This window comes from Capricornis sumatraensis, chromosome 3 (genome assembly GCF_032405125.1).
Source record: "Capricornis sumatraensis isolate serow.1 chromosome 3, serow.2, whole genome shotgun sequence".
Taxonomy (NCBI): domain Eukaryota; kingdom Metazoa; phylum Chordata; class Mammalia; order Artiodactyla; family Bovidae; genus Capricornis; species Capricornis sumatraensis.
In genome coordinates, this window is record NC_091071.1 from 65,386,417 (window position 1) to 65,403,334 (window position 16,918).

The 16,918-nt window shown below is 36.5% G+C and overlaps 1 protein-coding gene and 1 non-coding gene across 2 annotated transcripts in view; both read left to right on the forward strand.

Annotated features, from left to right (window-relative positions):
* LNPK (lunapark, ER junction formation factor) overlaps positions 1-16,918 on the forward strand; it is a 93,508-nt gene that overhangs the window by 39,897 nt on the left and 36,693 nt on the right. Inside the window, exons 7-8 of the mRNA XM_068967968.1 lie at positions 962-1,045; positions 1,125-1,176. Coding sequence (XP_068824069.1) covers positions 962-1,045; positions 1,125-1,176 — 136 coding nt within the window. The remainder of the gene's footprint in view (positions 1-961; positions 1,046-1,124; positions 1,177-16,918) is intronic.
* Positions 2,505-2,578, forward strand: TRNAG-UCC (transfer RNA glycine (anticodon UCC)). Its single transcript has one exon. It is a non-coding gene; the product is annotated as a tRNA-Gly (tRNA).

A 16,918-nucleotide genomic window follows, 5' to 3' on the forward strand; every position in this document is an offset into this window, starting at 1 on the left:
TCTAAGTGGCTGTCAGTGGTCACTGAAAAGGAAAAGTTCCTCTTCCAAGTTTTGCAAAAGCATTTTCATTCTGTATATTAGCTATCTGTCATAATTATGACTGTCTTACATTAAAGTAAAACTTTTTCTGATATTGGGCTTTAACTGCTAAAATGATGCTTTACTAGTGATTACTTTTGAAATTAAACCCACATATTAAGCCATAAAATGACTTGAGTGCATTGTAAATAAAATGCTATAGTAATGAAGTGCTTTAATTATAGTCACTAGTGTTAGCATAGAACTCAGTAAAATTTTTACTTAAATTCTTACTGTGTTCTGTTTTTTACCTCTAAAGTTGTTTGAATCAGAGTAAAAAAGGGAGAGCTTCACCTTTTAAAGTCATTTGAGCAAATTCCATGAGAGAGCATGGCTGTTCTCCCAGTTGCTGAGTTTTCACTGAATTTTGCAGCAAGCTAATTGCTTCTGCTAATAAATAATCTAAAATCGATGCTGACAGCAGTTAATTGGCACAGAGATTTTATTTTGTAAAGCTCTTGGCTAACGACCTTCTTTAAATTAATAGCATTAAGTGCTATGAGGAAATAAATCTGAGGAATTGCCTGTCATTTGCTTGTCATGTCTAATAACTTCCAATAATGATGGCTGATAGATTTTTGCACATTCCATTATTGAAGTTGGTGCATGTAATTATTCTCCTCATTATATGTAAACAATTAGCAATATTTGGTATTTCCTTGTAGTAAAGCTGTTAAATACAAGTAGCATATTAGAGGTTAGAAGCCATTTTAAATTCTGAATTTTATTATTTGAATGTAGGAAGTCTTTCGTGCTATCTGGATATATTATGTGCTATTTATTTTAAGCCTTGTACTTGAATACGTTTTGAATAGGACTTATAAAAATATGTAGTGTATGAGTGTTTTAAAATGTGACAATTTGTGAAAATTTTTGCTTGCAGCTTGAAGAAGTCATGGAAAAAGAAACTTATAAAACAGCTAAATTAATTCTTGAAAGGTTTGATCCAGATTCAAAGAAAGCAAAGGTAAGGCTGTGATATCACCGTTTTATTATAAATTGCCCATTGTAGTAGGACACTGTAATAACATTACTGTATTTGATAGGAGTTTGAGCCACCATCTGCTGGAGCAACTGTAACTCCAAGACCTGGACAAGGTAAATAAACTTTATAGAAACTGCTGCTGCTGTTGGAAAGATCCCTATTTACCCAAGTGAGTTCAAAAGTGTGATAGAGGTGTGAAAAAATATAAAATGCTTTTATATTAATTTGTATTTGGTTATTTGGGATATGACTTAAAGTAGATGGCAGTAAGTTTATTTCATTTTCATTAAAGATGTTATCTGTTGAGATTAAATATATAATTGGTTATGGTCTTTTGAAATTTAAATGATTTCACCAATATTTTGTAATTTCCCCCCTTTAAATAAGAGCCTCCTGGAATATCTGCTATTATGAAAATTCCTACATCTTTCTGATTTATTTTGAGGAAATTAAATGAAGATTTTTGTCAAATTTTAGTTTCTTCTAAAATAACACTTTTAGTTAGGAAGATGAAAATAATTTAGAAATGAGAAGAATATTGAATTACTGCTATATAATAGCATTAACTCTTGCTTTTTGAGGTTATATTGCCAGATTACTAGTGAAACCATTACTATTATATCATTAAATATATGTAATTTAAAAAATGTTATTAAGTGATTATATAAAGAATTCCCATGACTAGTGTGTGAAAAGATATTTTTGAGGTTGCACTGGCTTCCCTTTTTGTTCTTGTCTCTAGAATATAATAATACATAGGCATACCTCAGAGATATTGCAGGTTTGGTTCCAGACCACCCCCAAGAGTAAATATCATAATAAAGTGAGTCACATGAATTTTTTGGTTTCCTGGTATATATTAAAGTTATGTTTATACCATACTGTAGTCTGTTAAGTGTGCAATAGCAATATGTCAAGAAAAAAAAAATCCCTTAATTAAAAAATACTTTGTTGCTAAAAAATGCTAATCATCATCTGATAATGCAGAGTTGCCATAAACCTTCAATTTTGTATAGTTTATTTTGTAAAAAGAAAAAAAGAACTCAGTATACGTAAAGCACAATAAAGCGAAGCACCGTCAAATGAGGTATGCCTGTAGTTTGTAAGGCTTTTGTTGCAATACAGAATATATTGTATTTAATTTTTACTCTTATAAATCATCAGAATTGGAGCCTGGTTTATAAAGTTAGGGTGATATTTAGAACTTTGAGAAGTCAGTACTTTTATTAATTACCACAGTGACCAGGAGTATTAATAAGCCATAATAGTTTTAGGTATTCTAATTGGTGGAGGTATGTGGAAAGAATCTCATCTCTGCCGTCTTTCATAAGTAGAATTCTGGTTAATAGAAAAATTAGCCTGTTCTTCTGATGAATATAGAAGTTTATCAAAAGTTATGTTAAAATTTAAAGATGATTAAAATAAATTAATTTTAGGGAATTCCCTGGTGGTCCAGTGGTTAGGACTCTGCACTTCCACTGCAGAGGGGTATGGGTTCAATCCCTGGCTGGGGAACTAAGATTCAGCAAGCTTCATCGCATGGCTGAAGAAAAGAAAATTATTTGCAGTGTAACACCTACTTTCATAATCAGTTTAAATTTTTTTACAATTTATACGTCTTACTAGTAATTATAAAAAATATTGTGGCCTGCAGACCAGGTTTCTATACTTTTTTATATAACTGTTACTAACTTTACAAAGATACTTTTGAAATAACCTTCATGAATATATTTTTAAAATGTGATATTTTGCAGAAAGCTGATGCTGTTACTTGAAATCTGTTTTCTCTCATTATAAAAGAACAGATGTATGACTTTCTTAAGCATTTATTAATAATTAGGCAGTGTTAATTCATTTAAGAATCTGAACTTATCTTTTCTTAGAAACTTTTGAAACTCAAACTTTTTTTCTTCTAATGTCATATTGTAACTATAGAAAAACCATCTCTGCTCTCTCTGATTTGGATTCCTGAAGCACTACTTTTGGGCATTCTTTTAGGGAAAATTAACATTTAGCTATAATACAGATGAATTGTTCAGTTAAAAAATTGTATTAAATAACTCTTATGTGTAGATACCAGGGGGAATAAAGAGATGAATATAGTATGGCTTTTGACCTTAAGAAGCTTATAATCTATTTTTTAAAGTATTTTTTCTGGGGTACACTATTGTAGTATTCATAACTTTTCCGGGTCTGTAGATATTAATTACTATTTGGAATTTTTTCCCCTATTTTTTAAAAAAATTATAAACTGTATCTCAACTTTATTCCCCTTATCGAGAATTATAGTTTTCATGTTAATTTGATCTTGTTACTATTCTTTTGATAGGTGACTTAGTCATACATTTAATTTATGTTTAAGTTCTGTGTTTCTGTGAGTTTAAACTTGTCTTTATTTCTTTGCTTTAAACCATTGTTAGTCCCTTCCTCCCTTCCTCTTTTCCTCCCTCCCTCCCTGTTACTCTTTTCTCATCCCTCCTCCTTTTTTTCGCTTTTGTTTCTTTCACCTATTTCTGAGCTTATATAATAGGAAAGGGGAAAAACTACTAAAGGGTGTTTGTATGTACATTATGTGGCCCTTGAACAGACTGAATCTAATTGGGGTGTCTTTATTTTACTACCTTTCTTTAATGTTTACTAAACCAGAACTTAGATTCATGTATAATAGGTAGCTTTCTCTCATTTTTTATTATTTAGGTGTAAATGATACATATTATGGGCTTCCCGGGAGGCGCTAGTGGTAAAGAACCTGCATGCCAGTGCAGGAGCTGTAAGAGATGTGGGTTCAGTCCTTGGGTCGGGAGAATCCCCTGGAGGAGGGCGTGGCAACTCACTGCAGTATTCTTGCCTGGAGAATCCCATGGATAGAGAAGCCTGGTGGTCTGTAGTTCATAGGGTCGAAAAGAGTTGAACATGACTGAAGTGACTTAACACGATGTATCTTATACTAAGATTTACTATGAAATTTGTGAATAGTATTTTTTGATTTGTTTAGGTTTAGCACTGAAAGGAATATAGTACTTACTGATATAATACTAACCTGACTGCCAGCCTCCTATCCACCCACCTTTTTATCTCTTGTATTTATTTTTTAAAAAATTATTGTAGTTGACATACAGTATTGGTTTCAGGTGTACAACATAGTGATTCAACATTTATATGCATTAAAAAATGCTCTCCTTGGAAAGTATAGCAACCATCTGTCACGATACAAAGTTATTATACTATTATTGACTATATTCTTCATGCTTTACATTATATTATATCCTCAAAACTTATTTATTATGTGACTGGATGTTTGTACCTTTTAATCTCTTTCACCTATTTTGACCATTTGCCAACTCCTCATTTCTCTGGCAACTACCAGTTTGTTCTCTGTATCTGAGTCTGTTTCTGTTTTGTTTGTTTGTTTTGGTTTATAGGTATGACGTATAAGTGAAATCATCTGGTTTTTACCTTTTTTGGCCTGACTTACTTCACTTACCAGAATAACCCATAGGTCCATTCATGTTATTGCATGGCTGAGTAGTAGTCCATTGTATACATAAATATATACCATATTTTCTTTATCTATCTATGGGTGGACACTTAGTTTGCTTCCATATCTTGCTATTTGACATAATATTGCAGTGAACATAGGTGTGCATATATCTTTTCAAATTAGTATTTTTGTTTTCTTCAAATAGAAACCCAGGTGTGGAATTGCAGGATCTTCTGGTAGTTCTTTTTATTATTTGAGCAACCTTCATACTGTTTTCTATAGTGGCTGCACCAATTTATCCCACCAACATGTGAGGGTTCCTTTTTCTCTTTGCCAACACTTTTTTATTTGTTGTCTTTTTGGTAATAGCCATTTTGACACGTGTGAGGTGATACCTTAGCATGATTTTGATTTGCATTTCCCTGATAATTAGTGACATTAAGCAACTTTTCATGTTTCTGTTGGTCATCTGTGTGTCATCTTTGGAAAAATGTCCCTTCTGTTCTTCTGCCCATTTTTTAATCAGATTGCTTGGTTTTTTAATATTGAGTCATGTATATTATTTGTATATTTTGTATATTAGCCCTTTGTTGGATATATCACTTGCAAATACCTTTTCCCAATAAAAAGGTTGCCTTTTTGTTTTGTTGTTATTTTTCTTTGCTATGCAAAAGTTTTTAGTTTGATTAGTCCTGTTTGTTTATTCTTGCTTTTGTTCCGCTTGCCTGAGGAGATAGATACAAAAAGATATACTGTTGTCAGGATTTATTGCCTATGTTTTCTTACAGGGGTTTTATATTTTTAGTCTTTAATCCATTTTGAGTTTATTTTTGAATATGGTAAAAGAAAGTGGTCTAGTTTGATTCTTTTTTGTTTAACTGTCCAATTTTCCCAACACTATTTATTGAAGAGACTTTCACCACTTGATATTTCTGTCTCCTTTGTCATAGATTAATTGACTATAATCATGGCTTATTCCTGAGCTTTGTTCCATTCCATTGATCTGTGTGACTGCTTTTGTGAGCACTGCACTATTTTGATTAGTACATGTGCATGCATGCTTAGTCATTTTGTTGTGTCTGGCACTTTGTGACTCCATGGACTTCAACCTGTCAGTCTCTTCTGTCCGTAGGATTTTCCAGGCAAGAATACTAGAGTGGGTTGCCATTTCCTCCTCCAAGAGATCTTCCCAACTCAGAGACTGAACCCGTGTCTCCTGCATTGGCATGCATGCTAAGTTGCTTCAGTTGTGTCTGACTGTTTGCTACCTCATGGACTGTAGCCGACCAGGCTCCTCTGTCCATGGAATTCTGCAGGTAGGAATACTGGTGTGGGTTGCCATGCCCTCCTCCAAGGGGTCTTCCTGACCCAGGGATCAAACCCACGTCTCTTATGTCTCCTGCATTGGCAGGTGGGTTCTTTACTAGAAGTGCCATCTGGGAAGCCCTTTGATTATTATAGCCCTGTAGTATAATTTGAACTCTGGGAGTATGCTAACTCTGTCTTTGTTCTTCTTTGCCTATTTGGAGTCTTTTGTGGTTCCATATCAATTTTAAGATTATTTTTTTCTAGTTTTGTGTAAAATGCCATTGGTATTTTGATAGAGATTACATTGAATTTGTAGATGGCTTTTTGTAGTATGGACATTTTGAGTGTTAATTTTTCCAACCCATGAACATGGTATATCTTTCCATTTATTTGTTTCATTATCAATTTTTTTCATTAGTATCTTACAGTTTTCAGATTAGTATCTTACAGTATCTTATTTAAATTTATTCCTATTTATTTGATTCTTTTCGATGCAATTATAAATGCGATTGTTTTCTTAATTTTTTTCCTTTCTGATAGTACATTATTAGTGTATAGAAATGAAACAGACTTCCAAATATTAAATTTGTATCCTTCAACTTTGTTGAATTCATAAGTTGGTTTGAAAGTTTTTTTGTGATGTCTTTAGGGTTTTGTATATTTAATATCATGTTCTCTGCAAATAGTGACAGTTTTATTTCTTCTCTTTCACTTTGGATTCTTTTTCTTGTCTGATGGCTATGGCTAGGACTTGCAATACATGTTGAGTAAATGTAGTGAGAGTGGGCATTTTTGTCTCTTTCCTGATCTTACAGGAAAAGGTTTCAGCTTTCTCTGCTGAGTCTTAGCTGTGGGTTTGTCATCAGTTCAGTTCAGTCGCTCAGTCGTGTCCAACTCCTTGAGACCTCATGGGCTGCAGCATGCCAGGCCTCCCTGTCCATCACCAATTCCCAGAGTTTACTCAAACTCATGTCCATTGAGTCAGTGATGCCATCCGACCATCTCATCCCCTGTCATCCCCTTCTCCTCCCACCTTCAATCTTTCCTGGCATCAGGGTCTTCTTCAATGAGTCAGTTCTTCACATCAGGTGGCCAAAGTATTGGCATTTCAGCTTCAACATCAGTCCTTCCAATGAATACCAGGACTGATTTCCTATAGGATTGACTGGTTGGATCTCCTTGCAGTACAACGGACTCTTAAGAGTCTTTTCCAATACCACAGTTCAAAAGCATCAATTCTCCAGCACTCAGCTTTCTTTACAGTCCTACTCTCACATCCCTACATGACTACTGGAAAAATCAGAGCTTTGACTAGGTGGACCTTTGTTGGCAAAGTAATGTTTCTGCTTTTTAATATGCTGTGTAGGTTGGTCATAACTTTTCTTCCAAGGAGCAAGAGTCTTTTAATTTCATGGTTGCAGTCACTATCTGCAGTGATTTTGAACCCCCCCCAAAATTAAGTCGTCACTGTTTCCACTATTTCCCCATCTATTTGCCATGAAGTGATGGGACCAGACCATGATGTTAGTTTTCTGAATGTTGAGTTTTAAGCTAACTTTTTCACTCTCTTTCACATTCATCAAGAGGCTCTTTAGTTCTCCTTCGCTTTCTGGCATAAGGATGATGTCATCTGCATATCTGAGGTTTTTGATATTTCTCCCAGCAGTGTTGATTCCAGTTTGTGCTTCATCCAGCCCAGAATTTCTCATGATGTACTACTCTGCATGTAAGTTAAATAAGCAGAGTGTCATATATGGACTTTATTATATTGAGGTATATTTCCACCATACCCATTTTGTTGAGAGTTTTTATCATAAATGGATGTTGGATTTTGTCAAATGCTTTTTCTACATATATTGAGATAATCATGATTTTTATCTTTTGTCTTGTTAACATGGTGTATAATGTTAATTGATTTTTGGATATTGAACCATCCTTGCATCCTTGGGATAAATCCCACTTGATTGTGGTGTGTGATCCTTTTAATGTATTGTTCAATTTGGTTTGCTAGTATTTTATTGAAGATGTTTGCATCTTTGTTTATCCAGGAGTATTGGCTTATAATATTTCTATAGTGTTTTTATCTGATTTTGGTATAAGGATAAAGGGAGCACTGTTGGAATGAATTTGGGAGTGATCCTGCTTTTTTGGGGATAGTTTGAGGATAGGTATTTACTCTTCTTTAAATGTTTACTAGAATTCTTCTGTGAAGCCATTTGGTCCTGGACTTCTGTTGGGGTTTTTGTTTGATTACCAATTCAATTTCACTACTGATAACTGTAGTCTGTTCATGTTTGCTATTTCTTTATGATTCACTCTTGGGGGAGTGTATGTTTCTGGGAGTTCATCCATTTTTCCTGCTTTGTGCATTTTGTGGTGGTGGTGGTGGGTTAGTTGCTAAGTTGTGTCTGACTCTTATAACCCCATGAACTGTAGTTTGCCATGCTCCTCTATTCATGGGATTTTCCAAGCAAGAATACTGGAGTGGGTTGCCATTTCCTTCTCTAGGGCATATTCCCAACCTAGGGAATGAACCCGGGTCTTCTACATTCCAGGTGGTCTCCTGCATTGCAGGTGGAATCTTTACCAACTGAGCCACCAGGGAAGCTTTGTGCATTTTATTGGCTTATAATTATTCATAGTAATCTTTTATGATTCTTTCTGTGATATTTCGGTGTGTTGATTGTAACTTCTTTTATTTCTGATTTTATTCATTTGGGTCTTGTCTTTTTTTCTTGATGAGTCTGGCTAAAGTTTTATCAATTTTGTTTATCTTTTCATAGAATCAGTTTTTAGTTTCACTGATCTTTATTATTTTTTAGTTTCTGTTTCATTTATTTCTGCTCTGATCTTTTTTAGTTTCTTCCTTCTGCTAACTTTGGGGTTTTGTTTATTCTTTTTTCCCCTAGTTTCTTTAGACGTAATGTTAAATGGTTTACTTGAGGTTTTTCTTATTTCTTAAGTAGGCTTGTATCATTGTAAACTTAGCTGTTAGAACTGCTTTTGCTCTGCTTCATAGATTTGATATGTTGTATGTCTGTTTTTGTTTATCTCAAGGTATTTTTTAATTTCCCCTTTGATTTCTTTGTTGACCAGTTTGTTGTTTAGTAGCATATTGCTTAGCCTCCGTGTGTTTGTATTTTTCTATTTTTTTCTTGTAATTGTTTTCTAGTCTTATACTGTTGTGGTCAGAAAAGATGCTTGATATAATTTCAGTCTTCTTAATTTACTGGGACTTGTTTTGTGGCCAAGCATGTGATCTATCTTGGAGAATGTTTGATGTGCAGTTGAAAAGAATGTATTCTGCTGCTTTTGGATGGAATGTTTAGTGTATTTATATATAAAGTCTTTCTGGTATAATGTGTCATGTAAGGCCAGTGTTTTAAATTGATTTTTCTCTGGCTAATCTATTGATATAAATGGGGCATTAAAGTTCCCTACTATTATTGTATTATTGTCTCTCCCTTTATGTCTGTTTTATATTTGCTTTATATTTTTAGATGCTTTTATGTTGGTCACATAGATATTTACAAGTGATATGACTTGTTAGATTCATCCATTTATCCTTGTGTAATGCCCTTTGTTTCATGTTAAAATTTTTGCTTTAAAGTCTGTTTTTTTCTCATGTAAGTATTGTTGCCCCAGCTTTCTTTTTGTTTCCATTTGTATGGAGTATATTTTTCTATTCCTCTGCTTTCCATCTGTTCAGTTCAGTTCCGTCGCTCAGTCGTGTCCGACTCTTTGCAACCCCATGAATCGCAGCATGCCAGGCCTCCCTGTCCATCACCATCTCCCAGAGTTCACTCAGACTCACGTCCATTGAGTCAGTGATGCCATCCAGCCATATCATCCTTGGTCATCCCCTTCTCCTCCTGCCCCCAGTCCCTCCCAGCATCAGAGTCTTTTCAATGAGTCAACTCTTCGCATGAGGTGGCCAAAGTACTAGAGCTTCAGCTTTAGCATCATTCCTTCCAAAGAAATCCCAGGGCTGATCTCCTTCAGAATGGACTGGTTGGATCTCCTTGCAGTCCAAGGGACTCTCAAGAGTCTTCTCCAACACCACAGTTCAAAAGCATCAATTCTTCGGCACTCAGCCTTCTTCACAGTCCAACTCTCACATCCATACATGACCACAGGAAAAACCATAGCCTTGACTAGACGGACCTTAGTCGGCAAAGTAATGTCTCTGCTTTTGAATATACTATCTAGGTTGGTCATAACTTTCCTTCCAAGGAGTAAGCATCTTTTAATTTCATGGCTGCAGTCACCATCTGCAGTGATTTTGGAGCCCAAGAAAACAAAGTCTGACACTGTTTCCACTGTTTCCCCATCTATTTCCCATGAAGTGATGGGACCAGATGCCATAATCTTCGTTTTCTGAATGTTGAGCTTTAGGCCAACTTTTTCACTCTCCTCTTTCACTTTCATCAAGAGGCTTTTTAGCGCCTCTTCACTTTCTGCCATAAGGGTGGTGTCATCTGGATTTCTGAGGTTATTGATATTTCTCCCGGCAATCTTGATTCCATCTTGTGTTTCTTCCAATTGTAATCCCTTCAGCCATCCATTGTCTTTTGATTACAGTATTTTTGTCCATTTATATATAATTATTGCCTTTTTGTTGTTTGTTTCTGGTGTTTTTGTAGTTCTTTTCTGTTTCTTTCTTCTTCAGATTTTATAGTTGTCTTTAGCATTATGTTTGGATTCTTTTTTTGTTCTATGTGTGTATTTTGTACTTTTATTTGTTTCTGTATATTTATTATATAGTGTTGTCTGTTTTAAGTGATGATCTTGTTTAAGTTCAAATGCCTTCTCAAAGCCTTTTATTTTTTACCCCCTACATCATATTTTATGTTTTTGATGTCATATTTCACATTTTTAATTTTGTGAATCCCTTAACTACTTATTGTAGATAAGATGATTTTACTACTTTTGCCTTTCATCCTTTCTACTAGCTTTATAAGTGACTGATCCACTTCCTCCACTATATATTTACCATTACAAGTGAGACTTTTCCTTCATAATTTTCTTATTTCTAGTTTTTTTTTTTTCTTTTCCTCCTAGAGAAGTGGCTTTAACTTTTCTTGTCAGTTCAGTCACTCAGTTGTGTCTGACTCTTTGCAACTCCATGGACTGCAGCATGCCAGGCTTCCCTGTCCATCACAAACTCCCAGAGCTTGCTCAAACTCATATCCATTGTGTTGGTAATGCCATCCAACTATCTCATCCTCTGTCATCCCCTTCTCTTGCTTTTGATCTTTCCCAGCTCAGGGTCTTTTCAGATGAGTTAGCTCTTTGCATCAGGTGGCCAAAGTATTGGAGTTTCAACTTCAGCATCAGTCCTTCCAGTGAATATTTAGGACTGATTTCCATTAGCATTGACTGGTTGGATCTCCTTGCAGTCCTGTGGACTCTTAAGAGTCTTATCCAACACTGCAGTTCAAAAGCATCAATTCTCTGGCACTCAGCTTTCTTTATTGTCCAACTCTCACATCCATACATGACCACTGGAAAAACTATATCTTTGACTGGATGGACATTTGTTGGAAAAGTAATGTCTCTGCTTTTTAATATGCTGTCTAGGTTGGTCATAGCTTTTTTTCCAAGGAGCAAGAGTCTTTTAATTTCATGGCTACAGTCACCATCTGCAGTGATTTTGGAGCCCAAGAAAATAAAGTCTTTCACTGTTTCTATTGATTCCCCATCTGCTTGCCATGAAGTGACAAGACCAGATGCCGTGATCTTAGTTTTCTACATGTTGAGTTTTAAGCCAACTTTTCACTCTCCTCTTTCATGTTCATCAAGAGGCTCTTTAGTTTTTTGCTTTCTACCATAAGGGTAGTGTCATCTATGTATCTGAGGTTATTGCTATTTCTCCTGGAAATCTTGATTCCAGCTTGTGCTTCATCCAGCCCGGCATTTCTCATGATGTACTCTGCATCTAAGTTAAATAAGCAGGGTGAAAATATACAGCCTTGATGTACTCTTTCCCCTATTTGGAACCCGTCTGTTGTTCCATGTCTGGTTCTAACTGGTGCTTCTTGATCTACTTACAGGTTGCTCAGAAGACAGGTAAGGTGGTCTGGTATTCCCATCTCTTTAAGAATTTTCCACAGTTTGTTGTGATCCACACAGTCAAAAGCTTTGGCGTAGTCAATAAAGCAGAAGTAGGTGTTTTTCTCGAATCCTCTTGCTTTTTCAATGATCCAGCATATGTTGGGAATCTGATCTCTGGTTCCTCTGTCTTTTCTGAATCCAGCTTGAATATCTGTAAGTTCATGGTTCATGTACTGTTGAATTTCTGGCTTGGAGAATTCTGAACATTACTTGGCTTAGCGTGTGAGCGCAGTGCAATTGTGCAGTAATTTGAGCATTCTTTGGCATTGCCTTTCTTTGGAATTAAAACTAGCCAAATTCCTTTCACTTCTTTGGGAATGAAAACTGACCTTTTCCAGTCCTGTGGCCACTGATGAGTTTTCCAAATTTGCTGGCATATTGAGTGCAACACTTTCACAGCATCATCTTTTATGATTTGAAATAGCTCAACTGGAATTCCATCACCTCCACTAGCTTTGTTGACAGTGATGATTCCTAAGGCCCACTTGACTTTGCATTCCAGGATATTTGGCTCTAGGTGGATGATCACACCATTCTGGTTACCTGGGTCATGAGGATTTTTTTTTTTTTTTTGTATAGTTCCATCTTTGCATGAAATGTTCCCTTGATAACTCTGATTTTCTTGAAGAGATCTCTAGTTATTCCCATTCTATTGTTTTCCTCTATTTCTTTGCATTGATCATGGAGGAAGGCTTCCTTACCTTGCCTTGCTATTCTTTGGAACTCTGCCTTCAAATGTGTATATCTTTCCTTTTCTGTTTTCTTTTAGCTTCTCTTCTTTTCTCAGCTACTTTAAGGTGTCCTCAGACAACCATTTTGCCTTTTTGAGTTTCTTTTTCTTGGGGATGGTCTTGGTCTCTGCATCCTATATAGTGTCACGAACCTCTGTCCATAGTTCTTCAGGGACTTTGTCTATCAGATCTAATCCCTTGAATCTATTTTTTACTTCCAGTGTATAGTCATAAGGGATTTGATTTAGGTCATACGTGAATAGTCTAGTGGTTTTCCCCACTTTCTTCAATTTCAGTCTGACTTTTGCAATACCTTCTTGATCTGATCCACAGTCAGCTCCTGGTCTCATTTTTGCTAACCAAATAGAGCTTCACCATCTTTGGTTGCAAAGAATATAATCAGTCTGATTTTGGTAATGACCATCTGGTGATGTTCATGTATAGAGTCTTCTCTTGTGTTGTTGGAAGAGGGTATTTGCTAAGACCAGTGCATTCTCTTGGCAAAACTCTGTTACCCTTTGCCCTGCTTCATTTTGTACTGCAAAGCCAAATTTGCCTGTTACTCCAGGTATCTTTTGTCTTCTTACTTTTGCATTCCAGTCCCCTATAATGAAAAGACATCTTTTTTTGGTGTTTGTTCTAGAAGGTCTTGTAGGTCTTCATAGAACTGTTCAACTTCAGCTTCTTCAGCATTACTGGTTTGAGCATAGACTTGGATTACTGTAATATTGAATGGTTTGCCTTGGAAATGAACAGAGATCATTTAGTCATTTTTGAAATTGCATCCAAGTACTGCATTTCAGACTCTTGTTGACTATGAGGCCTACTTCATTTCTTCTAAGGGATTCTTGCCCACAGTAGTAGATATAATGGTCATCTAAGTTAAATTCTCCCATTCCAGTCCATTTTAGTTCTCTGATTCCTCAAATTTTGATGTTCACTCTTACCATCTTCTGTTGACCGCTTCCAATTTACCTTAATTCATGGACCTAACATTCCAGGTTCCTATGCAATATTGTTCTTTATAGCATTGGACTTTTTCCCATCACCAGGGACATCCACAACTGGGTGTTGTTTTCTCTTTGGCTCTGTCTCTGCATTCTTTCTGGTGTTACTCTCCACTCTTCTTCAGTAGCATATTGGGCACCTACTGATCTGGGAAGTTCATCTTTCCGTGTCCTATCCTTTTCCCTTTTCATACTGCTCATGGTGTTCTCAAGGCAAGAAAACTGGAGTGGTTTGCCATTGCCTTCTTCAGTGGACCAACAAAAAGCTGGAGGAGATCACTACCATTAAACCAACCTTACAAGATAAGTTCATACTGTTCATGGGGTTCTCAATACTGTAGTAGTCTTGCCTTGAGAACCCCATGAACAGTATGAACTTTTCTTGTAAGGTTGGTTTAATGGTAGTGATCTCCTCCGGCTTTTTGTTGTCTGTAAAACTCTACTTCTCCTTCAATTCTGAATGATAACCTTGCTGAGTAGTTTTCTTGATTGAAGTTTCTTTTTTTCCCTCCATTACTTTGAATATATTTTGCCACTCTCTTCTGACCTGCCAAGTTTCTGCTGAAGAGTTAGCTGATAGTCTTATGGGTAACTAGTTGTTTTTCTCCTGTTGCTTTTAAGATTTTCTCTTTATCTTTTGACATTTTAAATATAATGTGTCTTGGTGTGGACTTCATTGGTTTATCTTCTTTGGAACTGTCTGTTCTTCTAGGACCTGGATGTTTGTTTCCTTCCTCACACTGGGGAAGTTTTAGGCCGTTATTTCTTCAAATAACTTCTCTAGCCTTTTGTCTGTCTCTCTTCCTTCTGGAATTCCTGTAATGTGAATGCTAGTGCACTTACTTGATGTTGTCCCCCAGATGCCTTACCAGTGGTCCCCAGTGTTTCTGGCCCCTGGGATCGGTGCAGAAGACAATTTTTTCACGGACTGGGGAGGAGAGGTGGTTTCAGGATGATTCAAGCACATTACACTTACTGTACACTTTCTTTCTTTTATTATTACATCAACTCCACCTCACATCAGACATTAGATCCCAAAGCTTTGAGACCCCTGCCTTAAACTATTCTCATTTTTCTGAGTTGTTTATCTTTTTTTCTGTTCAGCATGGGTGGTTTCCACTTCTGTGTCTTTCAGATAACCAGTCTGTTCTTCTGTATCATCTTATCTCCCATTGATTCCCTCTAGTATGTTTTCCATTTGGGTTATTGAACTTCAGCTCTGATTTTTAAGCATATTTTCTGTCTCTGTGAAGCTCTCATTGTGGGCATCCATTCTTATCTGAGTTTGGTGAGCATCTTTATAATTATTACCTTCAGTTCTTTATCAGATGGTTTATTTCCATTTCAGTTAGTCATTTTTCTGAGAGTATCTTGTTCTTTCATTTGGATCATTCTCATTTGGCCTAATTCTCTGTATTTGTTTCTTTGTGTTAGGTGGGCCCATTACATTTCTTGATCTTGGAGAAGTGGTCTTATGTAGGAGGTGTCTAGGTGCATGCTTTCTTCTATCCATCAGCAGATGCTTCAGCGGTGTACCTTTTGTGGACTATGTGCACCTTTCTATTGTTGCAGGACCAGCTGATATGGGTTTGCTGGTATGTGGAGCTGGTCCCTGGGCCCAGGTAGCTGAGATGACCTGCTTCATGTTATTACTAGGGGTACATTGGTGGACAGTACAGGCTCTTCACATCTGGCTCTGAGGCCTGCTGCCATGCAATTTCTGTTAGCACACTGGTAGGTAAGGTAGGCCCCTGGTGTTAATAAGCTTGAGAGGATTCCAAAATGGCACCTGCCACTTCTAGTGTCATCAAGGTAATATGACATCACAAAAGTGGCTGCTGACAACATCTCAGTACTCAGGGGGAGTCCCAGCAGAATGTTTCTTAAGATCAGCAGATACGTCTGATCCTGGCATCTTTCACACTGCTGTCTTGTGCTTAATTTAGGATTGTGTGTGTTTTTTCCTGCACCTTTAAAGAGCTATGTCTCAGTTTCCTACACCCTTCTGGCTCTCCCAAATGTGAGCCCTGTTGGTTTTCAAAGTCAGACATTTTGGGGTCTTATCATGGTACAGGACTCATGGGCTGGGGAGCCCAATGTGCGGATTGGACTTCTCAGTCCCTGGGGAGGACCTCTATAGTTGTGATTTTCCTCCCCATTGTGGGTTGCCACACTGGGGTGGTGGGGTAGGTCCTGAATAGACTATGTCTCTGCCCCTCCTACCTGCTTTTTTGTGGCTTCTTTATATCTTAGTTATGGAAAATCTTCTCTTCTTGTCTTTTGGTCATTCTCAGAGATGGTTACTCTCTAAGTAGTTGTAATTTTGGTGTGCCTGTGGGAGGAGGTGAGCGCATGCTCATTCTGTCCTACTCTGTACTCTTGATATAGGCCCTCTTCCCCCTTTTTAGTAGGTCAAATCTTTTTGAACAGTTTTAGATTTACAGAAAATTTACAAAGCAATAGCTTGGTAAAGAGTTCCCATATACCTTTGCACTGCCTTCTCCTTATTATTAATGTCTTACATTAATGTAGTACATTTGTTAAAATTGACGGACCAGTAACAAAATTGATGAACCAATAATTCACTATTATTAACCTAAAGTCCATGGTTTATAATAATTTCCTTAGTTTTTCCCTAATGTTCTTTCTCTGTTCCAGGATCTCACCCAGGATATCACATTATATTTAGTTGCTATGTTTATTAGGTTTCATTTGGCTGTGCCAGTTTCTCGGACTTTTCTTTGGTTTTGATAATCTTAACTGTTTGACCCTGACCGTTTTTTTATAAGGAATTTTAATCAGTGAACACTTAATGTTAGAAAATCAGTATTGTCATTTGATATGAAGTTATTGAGTTGGCCAAAAACTTCCATTATATCTCATGGAAATGAACATGTTGGCCAATCCAATATAAATGACAAAAAAATAGGTATATGTTTATATATGTGTGTGTGCTCAGCTGCTCAGCTCTCTGTGAGCTCATTGACTGTAACCCACTAGGCTCCTCTGTCCATGAAAATTTCCAGGCAAGAATACTGGAGTGGGTTGCCATTTTCTACTCCAAGGGATCCTCTCAACCCAGGGATTGAACCCATATCTCTTGCATCTCCTGCATTGGCAGGCGGATTCTTTACAACTGTGCCACCTGGGAAGCCCGTGTGTATATATACATATATGTATTAAATAGAGTGATATGGTTACTAGATGTGCAGCA